General features: G+C 41.2%; 1 protein-coding gene across 1 annotated transcript in view; it reads left to right on the top strand.

Annotated features, from left to right (window-relative positions):
• gabra2a (gamma-aminobutyric acid type A receptor subunit alpha2a) overlaps positions 1-19,309 on the top strand; it is a 73,444-nt gene that overhangs the window by 24,361 nt on the left and 29,774 nt on the right. The window contains 3 exon segments of the mRNA XM_053335837.1: positions 14,073-14,293; positions 17,975-18,057; positions 18,569-18,712. Coding sequence (XP_053191812.1) covers positions 14,073-14,293; positions 17,975-18,057; positions 18,569-18,712 — 448 coding nt within the window.

The following is a 19,309-nucleotide window of genomic DNA, read 5'->3' on the forward strand; positions in this document are numbered from 1 at the left end:
ACAATATCTTAAAATTATGTTCATTATAGGAAGTGGAGATTGAAATCATAACATTGCAAAATAACCTCGACCTCAAAGCCCACCAGGCTGCACCAAACTTTTGGTGCCTTGTTGACACAGAGAAGTACAGTGGTGTATGCACAGCAGCAATGAAGGTTGCCAGCCTGTTTGGTTCAACCTATCTCTGTGAATCAGCGTTTTCTGACATGAACTTCATCAAGAACAAACACAGAACATGCCTCACTGATGCACATCTGAAAGACTCACTCACAGTTGCAGTGTCAAGTTACACACCAAATTACAGTACACTGGTGAACAGATGGTTACATGGTAACCTAGGTTCTCTGAGTGGAGAGACTATCTCTCCACCCTACATATTCCTTATGTACGGGGACTGACCCCACAGGGGCAGCTGTTGTGGATTACTCTTTAAGACACATCACCTGTGGTGGCCACACTGATTAGCAACCTGGGGCTATATAAGCACCACACCAGTGTGGCCACTCTTGACCTTGATTGGAACACTTCAGTTACCATGTAACCATCTGTTCTCTATCGTGTCAAGACTATCTCTCCACCTTACATATTCCATATGTACAGGGACTCTGTAAGACACACCGCACGGAAACCAAGCAGACGACAATTCGAATGAGACGTCACCGCCACCAGAACCATTCACGTGCTCAAACCAAGGAACTATGTACAAATCTACACTATATGACCCCAGCGCAAGACGCCACCAAGGCCCAGCTGGCCCCAGACTGGGATAATCCCATGGCTAGAAATTCGGCCCTCTCAGGGGCCAGGCCCAAAGCCTGAGGCCCTGGGGAAAAGGGTGAAAAAGAGTTCCCTCGGCCTGGGACAGGAGGTCCCGGCGAATGGGAAGCTCCCACCGTTGGCCCTGAAGAAGGGGCGGAATCTCTGCAAACCAAATCATCTGGGGCCAATTCGGGGCCACCAGGATGAGCCTCACCTCCTCTACCTGGACTCTCTGTAGGAGTTGGTGCAGGAGTATGAAGGGAGGGAAGGCATACAGGAGGCTCAGTGGCCACTGATGTGCCATCGCATCTGTCCTTAAGGGAGGATCGTCCCTGCCCATGGAGAAAAAGAGGGGACAATGAGTGTTCTCCCTGGATGCAAAAAGATCTGCCACGGCTGTGCCATAGCGATCCCATATTCCGCTCACCACCTCTGGACGTAGCCGCCACTCTCCGGGGAGAGGTCCTCCCCTGGAGAGCCGATCTGCAGCAAGGTTCTCCCGACCTGGCACGTATGTGGCCCTCAGGGACTTGAACTGGGGATGAGCCCACTCCAATATTATCCGAGCCAATCTGCATAGGCGAAGGGAACCTAGACCCCCTTGCCTGTTGATATATGCCGCCGCTACTGTACTGTCTGTTCTCATCAGCACATGGCGGTCCTGCAGCTCTGGCAGGAAGTGCAGAAGAGCCAGATGGATAGCCTGCATCTCCAACACATTTATGTGCTGCGCTAACCAGGGTCCGTGCCAAAGGCGGACCACCTGGCGACGCAACACAGGCCCCAGTGCCATCCCACGTGCCAAGTTGGTCGGCCGCTGCCACCAACGGAGAGCCACACACAGTCTGCGTGTCACCAATACGCTGGTCTGCAGAGTCCTCTGTGGGCAAAGTCCAAGGCCCAGGAGGCAGCGCTGCACCGGGCGCATGTTCAGTAGAGCCAGAGGTATGACATGCACTGTGGCTGCCATTAACCCCAAGAGGCGGAGACATAGCCTCCAGGTTACCCTGGCCCCAAGCCAGAACTGGGACAAGCAAGTCCTGAGGGTGGCCTGTCTCACAGGAGTCAAGGAAAGAGTCCCTGCCCTGGCATCCAAACACATGCCTAGGAACTCCGTGGACTGTGATGGCTGGAGCCTGCTTTTCTTCCTGTTGAGGTGCAGGCCTAGGTACTCTAAGTGCTGCAGGAGACGAGTCACATCTCTGTGGCACTGCCCCTCCGAGCGAGCACACACCAGCCAGTCGTGTAAGTAATTGAGGATGCGAATACCCTCCCGACGCAAGGGTCCCAGTACAGCGTCCATACACCTTGTGAACATGTGGGGGGCAAGTGATATGCTAAATGTAAGGACACAGAACTCGAAGGTTCTGCCGTTGAAGGCAAACCTGAGATAACGTCTGTGCCCTTCCCATATCGGGATCTGAAAATACGCATCCTCCAGGTCTATCGTGGCAAACCAGTCGCCTTGGAGGATGGCCTGTCGAACCCGTTGTACAGTCAACATCTTGCAACGTAGGGGCCTCAAAAACTTGTTCAACCCCCTCAAATCCAAAATTGGCCTCAGTCTCCCATCCTTCTTGGGAATGAGGAAGTAACGTGTGTAAAACCCAGCCTGAGAATTGTCCAGTGTCACTTCCGTGATGGCTCTCTTCGCTAAAAGCGTGTAGATCTCTCCTGCAAGCACCTCCCTGCACTGAGGGTCTGCCACCAGTGTAAAGGTGGCTGACCGAGTCAGAGGGTGCAGAAATTGCAGTCGATAACCCTGGTGGAAACCACCCAGGGGTCTGCCCCAAGAGTCTCCCAGGGCAGTTTGCACTGGTCTAGGAGGTGGCATGGGGAGACAGGGTGCTGATAATTGTCAAGAAGAAGTGGACGGCTTGGGGGGCCCCGGCCCTGCCTACTCCACTGACTCTAGCTCTACCACGTCGGCTGGCCTCCAAACGGACCCATAGATCACTGGAAGCAGCAGAACCTAATTGAGGGGGTCTTGGCTGTGGGGTTGGTGAAACCTGCTGGTCACGGCCCCGTCGGAGCATACCAGACATCCTTTTAGCACATTGGCGGGCTTCTTGGGCCTGCTGAAGCATTGCCTTGGCATCTGGTCCAAACATAGCAGAGGGGACCACAGGCAGCCTGAGTAGACGGGCTCGGTCTTCCCCCTGTAACCGTGACTGAGACAGCCAGAAATGGCGTCTCACCATACAGAGCGAGGCCAGGGCCCTACAGATCGCCACCGCCTGCTCCTTCATCAACTTGGCCAAAAGAGATGACATCTGCTGCACCTTTGCAGTTATGCTGGAGTCTCCCACTAACTGGCCGGCCAGCTGGCGTTGGTACAAGGCTAGAATAGCCCCAGTGTTCACCAACCTGCCCTGTATAGCCATAGCCCCATGCAGCTTATTGAGCACGGCATCCATCATCTTGGTGTTCCTGCTCGGGCAACTCGGTATCCCCAAGACTGACTTAGTGGGGGACATCAAGGGCCCCAAAGCCTGATCCATGGGAGGAGGAGGTCCACAGCCAATCCTCTCTCGACCATGCACACCTGCCAGCCTTCTGCACAGACCTGACCAACGATGGGCTTCAGATGGTGTAGCAAACTGTTTCAATACCAGATCCTCCACATCAAGAAGTAGTGGCATTGAAAAAGACTGACTGAGTTGGAGTCACGTCATCAAACCGGGAGGCCCTCTGTCCGGCCCGAGCAAGAAGCTGGTGATAGAGAGGAGAGGTAATGTCCTGCTCACCCACTAAATGCTGAGACTCCACCCCCTCTTGAACAGGGAGGAGGGCTTCGTCCTCAGGGTCAAGGGTAGCTCTTCCTGCCCTTGCCAGGTGGGGGCAGTGTGCTGGACAGTAGGCAGGGCTGCAACCGTAGCTGCAGGAGGAGGCATCGCCACTCGTGCCCTGACACCCCCTCCAGAGGGATGAGGTGATTGTGCCACTGGGTTATGCAAAACCACCTTTCTTGGCCGTTTTGTAGGCCCAGTGAAAGTGGCTGGATGTGTGACAGGAAACACTCGAGCCCTAGCCTCCCTCACTCTAGCTGGCAGGATGAAACAATTCATGCAGAATGCGGGGTCCTGGCTGGCCATGCGTGCATGGCAGTGCACACACTGGTCATGACCGTCGTCCATGGGCATCCTTACACCACAGTTCAAACAGGTGTGCCCCACTGAACTAGCCATTCTCACGCTGTACACATGCACTGAAGTATGCCTGTACTGGTGGCACTAATCACCTGTCATACACTGACACGGAAGTAAAGTACAGCCCATGGAGGAATGTTGTTTTTTTGTTTTGTTTTTGGTTTTTTGGGGAGGGGTTTTACAGACTCCCATAGGAATCTCTGGCAGCCAAATTCGCCCGTCGCCCTCCAACTAGGTTGGATTTTAAGAGGAGCTACACTTGGAGGTGTAGCGATCAGCTGGGAAGCACGCCCCCGTTACCTCCGACGAGGTCGGATTTCACGGAGGACAATAGCTATGCAAACCGGTGTCACGAGCTGCCACGCTTTTACCAGCAGTTTGTAGCAAAGACAGTTGCCACAATCCAGAGAGGGGCCCGTAGACCAGCTCTCCCAAACTCAGAGTAAGTGGATATTGTGCACACAATCCGGATAACACACTTACAGTGGTGGAAAAAAGTTTTCGGACACCCTTAAAAGTTTACACAATCTCAAATATTGTCATGAAATGTTTGTGGAAAAATCTTTTTTGTGTTTCAAAAGGTGTGGCTGTATTAGACAGACACAAACAAATACAAATGATATATTTTTTGTTTATTGTTTACAAGAAAAACTAACTAAATTCTTCTCAACTGTTCTCAACATTGTCGGTATCAAAATCAACAAATAACAGATAATGTGTTCAAAACTGAACAAAAAATAAAAAAACCATCACATCATCAAATTAATATTTAGTAGACACACAGTAGAGCTCTAATCCTGGCTGGCATGTTCCCCACAAGCCTTTCACACTGTTGAGGGGTAATCTTGTTCTATTCTTCTTGAATTACTGCTTTTAATTCTCCAAAATTCTTTGGTTTACGCTTTGAAACAGACCTTTTGACAATCCACCACAGATTTTCAATGGGGTTCATGTCCGGAGATTGAGCTGGCCACTGTAAAACCTGGATACTGTGCTGTTCGTTCGTCTGTATTTCTGCTGAAGGACTGCATCTGCACTTCCTGGCTATCTGGCAGCAGCTGTACCCTTCCTGGCTGAGAATCTATATCTTCAGGCGTGTTTCCTGCGTTAGGTTCCTTGTTTTAGCCATTTTTGTCTCTGATGAACTTTCAAATGTGCTGGCTTTATATAGCACGGCAACAAAAATTGTGTCTTTTACTGAAATGCATGACCTTCATTAGTGGATCACTGGTACCAAAATAACCCAATATTCAAACTTTCTTATGTATCTTTATGGAACCAATCAGTTTTAGGATTTTAAGGATTTTTTATGATTTGTTTAGTATTTTGGCTGTGACTGTACTAAAAGAAATTGCACTTGAAGATCTAAGATTGATTCTTAATGTAATATTTCACAAATGCATGGGGTGTCCGAAAACTTTTTTCCGCCACTGTATATAGCCCCAGGTTGCTAATCAGTGTGGCCACCACAGATGATGTGTCTTAAAGAGTAATCCACAACAGCTGCCCCTGTGGGGTCAGTCCCTGTACATATAGAATATGTAGGGTGGAGAGATAGTCTTGACACGATAGAGAACAGCATGCAATGCCAGTCTTCCCACTAACAAGGAAACATGACATGTAAATTATAATTTTGTTAAAAATGCAGCAGATTTGGTCATTAGTTCAAAATGTGACAAGATTTATTTAAAAATATGTAAGTTGATTTTTCTTTAACATTACATAATTGATAACTTTTTGAAACGTGGTGCAACAAAGTTCATGGTTTGTTAAAAGGGTTTGTGAAGGGCTAGTGAAAATGGGACATTTTTCCTATGAAATATAGTGATGTAAGTGATCATCTGAAAATTTAACAATTACTGAGATTAATAAAGTTCTGAATATTGATATCTGTTTCCCACCTTGTTGTCATTGTTGATAATTGTGAGAAATCATTAACGTGATCAGTGTCTTCATATAGATGAGTATCATTAATCATTATTAATAATGTATAATTAAAGGCAAACTGAGCAAATTTGTTATTTCAGAAGAGCGTATCAAACTGGTAGCCCTTCGTATGACTCAGTACCCATGAAGTAGCTCTCAGTTTCAAAAAGGTTGGTGACCCCTGGACTAAACAGTGTTGTTAGCTACCAAGCTAGTTAACTGTACATTCAACTGTCAAAGTATAAGACTTACTGCTTCTGAAACCACAGTGTATTTTCTATCCTTCCTTATCTCTATAGCTCTATACATTCTTTATATACCTGTTTAGTTGGTCAATAGTAAATAGTATTACAATTGAATCAGCTGAAGAGCTGTTGACAAAGATAGAGGTAGCTATGCTAAAAGCTACTGACAGATAATGTTATAATATATAATATGATAATGTTAATAATGTCATTTAAACAGCATTGTATAGCTTTTGTATTACAGTTTCTCTGTGTTTAAACTACACTAATAGGACATTTCTACAAAGGAATATGTTTTTGTTTTTTGTGTGTTTTTTCTATAAAATGAACAGTTATGTTTGGTTTGGTATTTTACAAAATATTGTAAAGTAAATAATGCTCCATTGTATTTTGTGATGTCATGATTTAACAGCATTTCGATGTTAATTCTATGGACATTTCTTACAACGGAGAAATGTCCATTGTAAGACATTTCTTACAACGGATTCTAAATGTATTTAGAATACATTTTTAAATGTATTCTAAACTTCAGGTGAAGATAACTGTCAGGATGCAGAGACACACTGCAAAGGAAGAATTTACTCACATAATTGAAGTAAACCTCCAGCTCTGCAGCTAATAAACTACTGGCTATACCTGCTGAGCCACAGCAGTAACACACACATTGAACCCTACTGTGTTCACATTCTTTCACTTAGTTTGTGATGTAGAGCAGTGATGAGTTCTCATTTCTAAAAAAAAAAATAGACTATTTGTGATCGACCTGTTTACTTTCTTTCATTTACTGTGATAGAGAGCTGAAGGTTTTCATTAGAGATGTGTTACATATGTTACTGAAAAGCAGCACATTAGTATTTCTTCAAGTGGCTTCACGTTGTCTTCACTATCAACAATCTCCACTAGCATCAAAAACACAAACAAGCTGACCAATCACAGTTCTTGATGTCCCCATGTCATACTCCTATGGCTATACTACATTACCCAGTGTGCACTGGTAAGCACCGCACTCTCGCGAGTCGAGTGTGCCGGAAAGGACGTCACGTGATGCCGTAAAAAGTCCCGGTACGCCAGAGCCTAAAATTGAGAAGTGCCGGTATTCCATACCGGTGCGTACCGGCCCACTCAAAGCACTGTGAACATTCATAAAATACACATGACATCTGCAGATGTTACAGATGCTGTGAGTTCAGCTTATGGCCAAAATGGACCGGAGTAATGATGTAGTATTGTAAGACAAGATTTAGTTCTTTTCCCCAAATTTTATTGGATAGACTTGGAAAAAAATCTGGATCAATCATTTCACTTGAGTAAAAATGTAAGGTGAACACTGAATGTCCCATGCACATACACACATCGCTGTCCTGCTCACACGCAAATACACACATTTCTTGCCTTAAAAGCTTTACTCCACTATTCCATCCACAGTCCCATCCACCAGACCTTCTACCTACCCCCACCTGCCTCTTCTCAAATATTTAAGTGGAGTGAGTGAGGGGCAGGGGGAGGGGCAGAGGGATGGAAGTGGTCATGATTGAGACAGTACCTTCAAAAGGAAGAAAAAAGAGAGATGGTTTCATGTTTAATTCATGCCATGTCTCCATCAAACTTGCAGAAGATAATTTCACTCCACCACTGTGTCTATCCTTTTTTTTTTTTTCTGCCTGTGATAGCTCGACTCCGATACACACACACACACACACACACACACACACACACACACACACACACACACACGCCTTCCTTTTCTTGATAGATTGGACGGCTCCCTGCTGCTCCCTCTGCCTAGTTGTTTTTGAAGGTTTCTCATTGCTGTAATGTGCTGTCTGTGTCTCCTCACAGAAAGCACAGTGAGCTCCAGAAACATACACACCTCATTATGTCCAGTTCTCTATTATGATTGGTAGATGACGACACTTTAGAAATGCCCCGTTTCCTGCTTTTTTCCCAGTTTGAACACTTTCCTGCATGCTCTCAGATTTGGGAATATTTTTTGACCTGTGGTGGGGCAGTTTGAAGTAATCTCACAAAAAGTGACCCACGTGTTTTTTATGATCTGTGGTTGATCTAGCATGGGAGGGGGCTTAGCTAGAGCTAAGCAATGGACAGGGGAAAAATGACTCTTAAAAAGTGATGCATCTGAAGTAATTAATCCAAATGTCAGAATGCAGCAAAACAAAAAATAATTATAGAGCTGTAGTCACACTCATAAGATATACTACAAAGAATCTGAATAAAATATATACTTCATTAATAAAATAGGGATATAACTAATATCACTCTTCTCTAGTGTTTGTACATTGGTTGTCACTGTTGGTTATTTCCTGTGGTGTTGTTTATGGTGGTTTATGTTGATGATGTTAAGATGATGGACGGTTTACATGCTGGAATGTTTGGTTTAAAGTTGAGTGTGTGTGTGTGTGTGTGTGTGTGTGTGTGTGTGTGTGTGTGTGTGTGTGTGTGTGTGTGTGTGTGTATAATTCCATGTAGGATGGATCATTCATTTCCTCATTTGTCCTCACTAGACTACTTGTGTATTTTCCCTCTATTCTGTTGATATTGAAAATAATAGATTTCAAACTAGAACTGCACATAAAGTACTGTATGTGGAGCTCTTGGAAATGTGAAAGTAGAATCTTAAATAATTTAGTCTTTCAGTCTTTCCACCTACACAAGTGCAGAGATATTTTTATGCCTGCTTTACTTTGCTTTCCCTTTTTGTTTTTATAAAGCCCATCAAGTCCCAATTCATTTGGCTCCTCATCTCATTTTAATCCAATGCAATTTAAATATCATTGTATATCAAGTATTACACAGTTGTAGAGAGTTTGTCAGCTGTATTGATCCAGTTCTAGTCATCAGACCCTAATAGGAGCATACAGTTAGGGCTGAGTACACTGTAAAAAAAAATCCAGTTTTTAGGTGAGAAAACTGGCAGCTGTCGTTGCCAGAATAATTCTGTAAAAAATAAGGCAAAACTGTAATCATCTTTACAGGATGACCTGTAAATGAAACAGTTTAAAAATGTATCAAAAATTACATTTTAATCCAGTAAATTCAACATTGGATTTCTACTGAATTAGCATGAACATTATGCTGTTAAACCAATTATTACAGTAAGATTTATATCCAGTTGTTGCTTAATACAAATAGATTAACTTAAAAACTAAAAACGCCTGATCATAACACTAACATTTAACTGTTGTTTTTATATAAAATCCCCTAACAATCTACCCGACAAATAATGTTATAATATATAATATAATAATGGCAATTATTGCATACTGCATTGTTTTGCTTTCTGTAATACATTTTTTCTCCATTTAAACTACTACTAGGAATATGTTGGGGTTTTTTTTTTTTTTTTTTTTTTTTACATATTCTTTCTTTAAAATGAACAGTTATGTTTGGTTTAGTATTTTACAAACTATTATTGTAAAGTAAATAATGCTCCATTGTATTTCCATTTACAGTTGAGTGATGTCATGATTTAACAGCATTTTGGTGTTGGACATTTCTTACAGTGTATCGTTTCAAAAATGACCAGTGAATACCAGTACCAATCCAAGTACCCCAAGGAAGTAACTTAGAACTGCATTCTAGCAAAAGGCCGCCAGGGGGCGACCGTTTTGTGTTCAAAAAGACGTCCGTCTCTATACAAGTCAATGGAGAATTCACCAATTTCTCACTTGATTTCTAACCTCAGTAAACGTTTTCAAAATGTGTTTATGGTCTCAATCGCTAGTTTAAAGCCTTCTTCAATGCAGTATGATGTTCATTTGGGACATTTTGGCCTCCCTGATTTTATATGTGACGATAAAGCAGGGTATGCATTAGGGCGTGGCTACGTCATGATTGACAGGTTGATTGACCAATGTCCTCGAGATCCAGCCCTCGCAACCTCCCCTGCTCCGCCCATGGCTTTGCCCATGGCCCCGCCTCATGCCCATATGAGTAGAATCCGTGTTTTTATTTTTACCAGCATGCACCTGAAATTTTCAAGATGGCGCTGACCAGATTCGGAACTATTGGCTTCCGAGCAGCAGTCCACAAACACAAGTGTGTAACAGGTGTGCTCAGAGTGTTTAGGTGACATCTTGGCTGCTGTACTGCTAAGCACGCTAACTCAAACTCACCACGACTTCACCACCACAGACGGGTTGTAGCTGCTGTGGCAGTGGGCCAATCACATGTTGCTTTAATTTGCATTGATTGGTCGTGAGTGAGTCCATACAAATAGTCATATTTTCTAGCTCTGGATGCAAAAAGGATGGATTGCAGGTATCGTTTGATGGGAGATGTTTACATACTAGTTGATATCGATTTATGTCGGATGATACCTTAAAGTTATTGAATACTAATACCCAGCTCTACATGAAATATGTGTAACTGATGTTATTAGTTCATTTTGAACAAATAATACATTCAGAGCTGAAATGTCACATAAAGAGTATTTCAGCCTTCCTGTGTTGGATAAGTTGTGTTTCCATTGGATCCCACAAGATTCCCCAACACATTTGGTTTTAAACCACTAGAGGACAAAACTGTCCCTGCAGTCTGTCTCTTCACAGAATCACTGATGTTTACTCAAACATAAGCTGGTGATAGTTTGTTATTGCAAAAGTAAATAACTTGGACTTAACACAACTGGAAACTCTGTGTGTGTGTGTGTGTGTGTGTGTGTGTGTGTGTGTGTGTGTGTGTGTGTGTGTGTGTGTGTGTGTGTGTGTCAGAATATCTGCTCTATAAGGTTGTGAAATCTGCTACCTCAAAAATTCTTTTTATGTTTTTAAATAGACATGTGGGACCAGATCTTAGCTTAGATGATTATATGAAGTTCTTTTAGATCATAATGAAGTTTGAATTAAAGCATTTCCTTTTTTCCCTTCAGCTACTTATCAAACTTTGTTGCTTGCAACATAAAAATCAAATAGTCAAACTGCAGTGAAAATGGCTAACTGGAAGGGTTTGTTATTTTAGTCTTCAGATAGGAACCTTAATTTACAAGTCCATGCAGTACCATGAGTAGATCTGCTTTCTGTGGAATAATGAGAGATATTGCCACTCAGTGATGTTGATGTAAACTGTGGCTGACACTTGCCTGGAGGAACAGCTGGATGTGAAACTGACAGACAGGTTTTAACCCGGCCAGGTGTCAAATCCGGCCAGACCGCAATCACGCAACCGCATGTAGGATTAGAGAACTGAAGGGGATCGATTTAGTTTTTCCTTATTTTCAAATATAATGTCAGTGTTGGATATTAATGTTAAAAGTGGTTGGCATGTTGATGAGGGTAATAGGTCCTTTTTAAGAGAATGTTCACTTAGAGGTCAATTCACTGGAATGATGTTTTGTTTAAGTGTAATTTTTAAATGCAATGAACACAACAATAAGACATTCCATTAACATTTATTGTGTTTGGAAAGAAGACAGACAAATCTTTCAAAACCTGGACAAGTAATACCAAAATTATCTGTATGGATAGAAATAAAAAGTGGAGTGAGAAAATGTGTGAATTGACTTTTAATCTGCATCACATTACAGTTGCACCAAGGCTCTGTCTACCTGAAGCGTTTCACAGATGTTTGAGCTCACTGTATAAAGCCCTGCTTGAAGGCCCCTAGAAGCTGAATTCTCCTCATTGCAATGACAGTATACAGCACATGTTGATGTACCAGTACTGAGTGTAATGTAATGAAAACAGTGTTGCTAACTCTCACAGAGAATTATCAGCCACTCTGCAGTCCACCTCAGCTCTAAAGGTTTTCAGCATCTAGCAGATTAGCTATGGAACACAGTAAAGCATTTAGCAGCTAGAGAGACATATGTTTTTCTCAGGGGTTGGTGAAGACCTCACCACTGCTTCAACTTTAAAAGCTATGGGTGAATATTGGGCTTACATTGATTAGGTAGACACAAACACTATTCCAAGTGAATGATACTGTTGCTCTCTGTCTGTTAGATGTTTTTTGTCACGTTCACCAGGTAGTGTGTCAATATTGCATTTTCCGCTAGCTGACACCTGATGTAAATGTGGCATTAGAACAATGTTGGACTCCAACATTAAATTACCATTGGATTATGATATGGATTTGAAATTTGGGTTTATGTTAAAACCTAACGTTGGCTTGACGTTTAAACAACATTGGGATTTGGTTATTTACCCTACAACTGAATGTCAGAATTCTACGTATATTTTACGTAAACAGGTGAGGTTGACTAGACGTTGGATATTGGTTGCTTGCCAACACAACTTAAAACCAACTAAATAGTAACGTCAACTTGACGTTGATATTTTTATGTGAAATTGACGTCAGCTTTAGACGTTGTCGTTGTTGGCTTTTAGTTGTCTGACATTGTAACCGATATCCAACCAAGGACCAACGTTAATACAACGTCCTGTGTCAGCTGGGATTGTTCCTCTTCCCCCAAGTGGCAACGTTTTTGTCTTGAAGTTAACACTAATGAAATTCACCACAAAGTAGATTTCATGGCGATCTGCTCACTGAATGTTAATATAACGTGTGTAGTAAAGGACATTTGGCTGGATGTTGGTGCCAGAAAAAAAAATGGTTTTGGCCTTGGGTCAAGCTTAAAAACTTTGTGATTCATTCTCTTGAGACCTACTGCATGTTTAACTCCGCAGATTCATAGATAGATGACCCAAAATCCCATTGTGATTATTACAGATGAGTCAGCATCAGTCCATCTGGTCCACACCCAATCCAAACACACACACACACATATGCAGATTAAACAAGACACAGTACACAATAATAGTAATAAAAGTACATAATATCCCTCAATAAGACAGCTAGCCTATGCTCTACATAGTTTCTAGAACATAATGTAAACAGTTAAAGTCAATCCATCAAGGACAGACTGGTGCCATTTGTAAAACAAACCATCAACAGGACAAATGATTGTACATGAGAATTTACATATATTCTAAAGACAATCTACTGTTTGCAGATCATGAACTAATAAGAAAGCCTTCTCCTGCTCTGTATTAGTAATATAAAGCCTGCCATGGTGACATGTATGTGCATCATCTTGTGAGTGTTATTATATATTAAGAGAAAAGAAGGTAAAGCTGTATTGAGCTTTTGTCTTTATGTATTTGAAGAGTTCCAATATAAAACAAACTGAAACATAGTAACAACACAGTAACTGTCCTCCTGCAATACTGTATTATAGGAGGACAGTTACCACTACTCTTATTGATACTCCTTATCAGTCCCATTCTCTTATGTTTCTCTTTTCATGTGTCAGTCTGCTTTTCTTGGACTTGTGACACATGATAAGTTGGAGCCTAAGTACTATTCACATTTAAAGTCAACATTTAGACAATAACATATTGCAGGAAGTGTTCTTGACTTTTATGAACTTTGGAGACTATCAAATGAGAACTACAACCTGAAAGAGAAGATCACATGACAAATAAAGGCATTAGTAGGCTAGTTTTCACCTTGTTAGCTTGTCTTGTATTGTAGCATGAGATTAGATAAACATTGGTCTCAAGAGGTGAAACCTAATATTTACTGCTGGATTGACTGAAGGTTTATACAATTATGCCATTGAGCTGCAGCTGTGGATATCTGGCTGGATTTTATTATATTCAATAGATATACAATATATAAATATAAACATATACAAATGGAAACTGAGGCAGTATGACAGTCAGATGACAGGTGTGTGTGTTGCTGTGCCTCTCACAGTCAAAGCAATTCAAAGCTCTGCAACGAGTGTCGTTTGAATTGAGATAATTTTGTCACAAAGCAGGTAGAGACAGTAATGTTAGTGTAATCACCAAAGCCCAGCTGAGAGTGCTGCATCTTCCTGTTCTCACCAGTTTGGACTACAGACCTCAGCTTGCCTTAGGTCAAAATACCAAGGGCATGAGTTCAACCCTGGATTACTGAGAAAGGATGTATACACATGGGTCTTTCCGGCTCTTTTAACACTGCTTTCCTTCTTGCTCTCTCCCTTTCTCAGGAGTACACTGTGGATGTTTTCTTCCGGCAGAGTTGGAAGGACGAGCGATTAAAATTCCATGGTCCAATGAACATTCTGCCTCTTAACAACCTCATGGCCAGTAAAATCTGGACCCCTGACACCTTCTTCCATAATGGCAAGAAGTCTGTGGCACACAACATGACCATGCCAAACAAACTGCTGAGGATCATGGAGGATGGAACCTTGCTCTACACCATGAGGTGGCTGCTTTTTGTTGTTGTTTTTTTTAAATATATATTTTTCAAATTATAATATTTTTTACAGCTGCTTATTGTTTTGTGTGTCAGACATTGGATGAGAAACATTGTTTAGAATTTAAAGTCCATGTTAAGTATGAATAAATATGTGTTGTGAGTTTGACATACCACAGAAAAGTGTGTTGTTAAAGGTTTAATATGTATGTATGTTTTTAAATAATACAGCCATGGAGCGTTTTGAGGGGTACAGAATGAAAGTATTGCTTTTACATTAAAAAAAAATTTAGTCTGAATTAATATTTTTAACATTTTTTGACGGGTTCGACAATGATGTTCTGACACGTTCTGTGTACATTGTACCAGACATTTAGCGGCCGGAAGTGCGGGTTGCCAGGGTTGTCTGTTGTTCCGGTGCAGCTACTGTAGGCTGGCACTGGGTGAAATGGAGTTGTAAACAAGCAGAGCCGTGTTGGACTTACTAAAACCAGCGTTTTTTGCTCTCAAATACAACTTTTCATCACAAAACTTCGAAGGTAAGACAGAATATCTGTTAGTCGCTGTAAATAAGTGGTTGTTTACCAATGAAAAATGATGTGCTTGTAGTGGAGTTTCTCCTGTTTAATTTGATGTGCAGTATGACTGTATTGCTACATCATTAGGGCAGAGTTTTATGCCTTTTTCTGCGGCGAGTCTCAAGGTCTCCTAATTGGGGGACATTGGAGTTTAACAGGTTTAATTGCTAGTCTGCTCCTCCCACTGGCGTTACAATGTAATGTACCTCGGTGGTTTCAAGTCAGTTACAGTGAGGGTATGCTCACTTCCTGTTTTCAAAATAAAAGCACCAACTCTATCGTTATGGTTTTCTTAATAATAAAAGGCAACGGGTGTTTGATTTTGTGAAAATGACCGGAAGTGCGTTACTCGCTACGGCTAACTTCAGTGTCTCCAAATTCGCAGGAACAAAACTTTAAGCAGATGTTATTTGGACAAATTAGCGTCACATTATGGATCTAAAGGGATACTTTCTCATCTAAAAAGGTTAGACATGTGGATAAAGTGGTATATTTACAGAGTTAGAGCTAAAATAAAATCTGCTTCAGCCTGCTGATTTCAGCTTGGGTAGGAACGAAATGCATTATGGGTTATCGTGTAGTTTACTGACTGGTCTGCTCACGCCGATCAGGCTACAGAAACAAGCAATCATTTAGAGTTGGGAGCTAGCTAGCTAATCAATTACACACCACTCAAAGAAAGACTTCCAGTTGAAGACTGGCTAACGTTAAATACTGTTGTAAAATTAATTGGTCGAAATTAGTCGTCACCCTGTATGATTCATCACTTGACATGACGCTGGCTAATCGACTGACACACTCGGCAACGAACCTGGCAACCCGACTGCTGGAATTATTTTTGGTTGTTGCGACTACGATCTCCAGACACTAGATGGTGGTGTTCTGCTAATTCTCCATATTCAACCTTAAACCACCCTGCCAAATTTGAATGATTAAAAAATCGGCAAATATATGCAATTAGGCTTCAAAGTTGTGTAAAAATCAGCCTCTTTCTCTGCTCCCAAACGCTGTGGGTGTGGCCGCCGAGTTCGCTGAAACCCTGCCCCCTACTAAGTGTCACCTGTCAATCAAAGTCACCACCTCTACCACGACGCTACGCCTGAGAGCTTTCTGCTGCTAACTCAGCTATCTGGCTAACTGTGTGTGCTGAATGTATTTATATCTCTACAGCAGCAGGGGCGGGTTTATGCTAATTATCAGACCCGCCCACTAAATCCTGAACACCGAAATCTTGAAACAGAGTTTGTGAAGCCTAGCTCCACAATTCAAATCTAAATGGTTGAAATGCTTTTTACACATTTTTTATTAATACATTAATGACCTATTTAATGTGTTTAGAAGAACATGTCTGAATTCACTTTACACAGTCTTTAAATTGTTTTAATTATATCAGTAAAAGACTGTACTCTTTCCTACTGGTAAACTATAGCGTTTCCAAGATAACTCCTGGAGTTCTTCGGGGTTCTATACTTGGGCCATTATATCCTCTGTTTATGTAATAGCACAAGAACATCACAGATACAACACTGTCACTTTTATGCAGATGACAATAAGCTTTAGTTCTCCTTTGACCCCTACATTTCTATGCAACCTGACTTCCTCCATATGTTATGATTGTTGTAATGAAAGTATTATTTGATGCTTTGCTAGGGTATATCATCAGCAATATGACCTGGGTTCATCAGGTGTATTGGGTCTTTCAGCAGACCCTCACAGTAGTTCCCTCTAATTTTACCATGATGTTAATGAACTGATGGACTGTCTCAGTAGTTTTTAGAATGTGATGTCCCAGGTGGAGTAAATCTGATTACATTGAACATGTGAACATTAACAATAACATCATCATCAAACAGGTCATTTCACAAAGTGAATCTGCTCACAAAGGCAGATAGTGTGAGTTTCAACAGTCAGTTATAGTGCAATGATGTTGGAATTAATGGGGAGGGGGAATTTATATGATCACATTCATCCAACTCTATTTCAATATTAATTCTACTGTATTGCTTTTTGTAAATGTGTGTTGAGCCCACTGGTTATACAGAGTATGGCTTGAATGTGTCCACCCAGCAGCTGCTCTCAACTCTCCAGTCCATGACATTGATCTGTGCTTCAAATGACAAAGGAGGCTGAAGTGATTGGCAGGGGCCGATGTCAGACCCTGACACATTCCAACTACGTACAATACTAACTTTCTTCCTTGTTGCATACAGCTTTGGGCATTAGGGCAAGCTTTCTGTCTTATACATTGCATTAACCCACTGATGTGGGTGGGTAACAAAGAAGTGGTGCTCTTTCCATTGCTTTTATATACAATCCGTCACATTTAAAAGAGTCTGTTTCCTCACAGTTTATGACATCACTTTATTTCCAACCTCTCAGCTGTGTCATCCTGTGATTATCACTCAATAACATCATTGTCTAAAGCAGTGGTTCTCAACCTTTTTTCAGTGATGTACCCCCTGTCAAATATATTCTCAGCCAAGTACCCCTAACCAGCACTAAGCATTTTTGGTTGAAAAAAAGACGTAAAACACTGTGTCATCTGTCTAAAAAACATTGCATTCTCTTGAACTATTTGGAAATAAAAAGATATAAAAATAACTAATTAACTTATAACTTCATTATAAATAAAGATGTGTGCACTTAAAAATAATGATCAATTTAAAGTGCTCTCTTTTAGGATTATAATATATGTTTTAAAACTGAATTCATGAACTCAATTGTTGATAAATAAACACGTGATTTTAAAGGATTTTTGAATTGATGCTATTTTTATTTTTAAAAATCTCATGTATCCCCTGAAGTGCCTTCAAGTAGTAGTTCAACTAGTACCCCCATTTGAGAACCACTAGTCTAAAGATTATCACCGGTGATCATGATGTACATTTATGTGTTGGCTCTGTTCTGTTTTTAAACACCTCATCTGATCAAGATTTATAATGACACATTTTATTCTACTAAACAAAGTCTGATATCTCAGATAATGTTTAAATTCCATGATTATTTTAAAATGTGTGTGTGTGTGTGTGTGTGTGTGTGTGTGTGTGTGTGTGTGTGTGTGTGTGTGTGTGTGTGTGTGTGTGTGTGTGTGTGTGTGTGTGTTCATTGCCAGGCTAACGGTTCAAGCTGAGTGTCCCATGCACCTGGAAGACTTCCCTATGGACTCTCACTCATGTCCTCTCAAGTTTGGCAGCTGTAAGTGTGAACAGCATGACATCATCCATACTGTATATGCCAGCACTCTCAACACACACCAAACTAAAAGACAAATATAGTGTTGTAGTAGTGTAGTATTTGGAACCTGAATGATGAAAATCAGTTCCATATTTTTAATGATGTTCTGTTTGCTATCAACATTAACATTTAACAACACACACACACCCATGCGTTTCTGCAAACAGTAAAATGTGAATCCTATCATCTCAAGTGTCAGTGAGCTTGTATTATATGTGAATATAATTGATGGTTAATAGACTGAAGCTATTTATAGTGTAATGTACATGGAGTTATTAGACTGTATCTTGGCTGTGATTTTCCACGTAGGAGTAATTATAGCTCTCTTGATGTTGGGGAATGCAGGGGAGGGTTTGTGATCTCTGTCATTTGAGCTGAAAGCATTAATAAGGTGCTCTGCTATGAGACTGTGTTGATCATGATAAAGAGATAATTACTTTATTGATTAGTGTCTCTGCCTTCCCTGCTTCAGATGCCTACACTAAGACAGAGGTTACTTACATCTGGACTCGTAATGCTTCCAAGTCTGTGGATGTGGCAGATGATGGATCCAGACTCAACCAGTACGACTTGGTGGGCCAAACTGTGGGGAAGGAGACCATTAAATCCAGTACTGGTGAGCATCATACGTTGATTACAAGTCCATTTGATTTTGATTAGAAGATCATTTGATTTTGATTACAAGTCCTTTTGATTACAAGATCATTTGATAAAAAATGACATCATTATAAAAGACAAATTAAACAACAGCCAGACTCCCTGCAGGTGTTACAAAGAATAAAATGGCAATGTGTAAAAGTGAATGATTATAATGTCAAATCAGATCTAGTCACTTAAATCCATTACATTTCCTATTTTTGTGAAGTGTGTAAAACTAAAATGATAACTTCTTAAATGATGTAACAATTTATTTCTCATCACTCATGTTCTAATCAACAGTTCATGTAATAGTTATATTACATATTAATATACTCATCTTAGTTTAATCAAAGGTGCCTTCAGATATCTCCAAAGACTCCACACACACATACTTGTTGCAGCTTGTGTACTGACAGTAACATAAGCTGCCAGATTCATTTAGGATGTATTTGACTTATAATAAACTGCTACTTTAAGCCTAATTGAGGCTGTTTTATAAGATGTACAAATGCTAACAAGGTTTTCAAGTGAAATAAAAATATGTCCAAGTGTATTGGAATATTTCTGCTCAACA

The sequence above is a fragment of the Scomber japonicus genome, chromosome 16 (genome assembly GCF_027409825.1).
Source record: "Scomber japonicus isolate fScoJap1 chromosome 16, fScoJap1.pri, whole genome shotgun sequence".
NCBI lineage: Eukaryota > Metazoa > Chordata > Actinopteri > Scombriformes > Scombridae > Scomber > Scomber japonicus.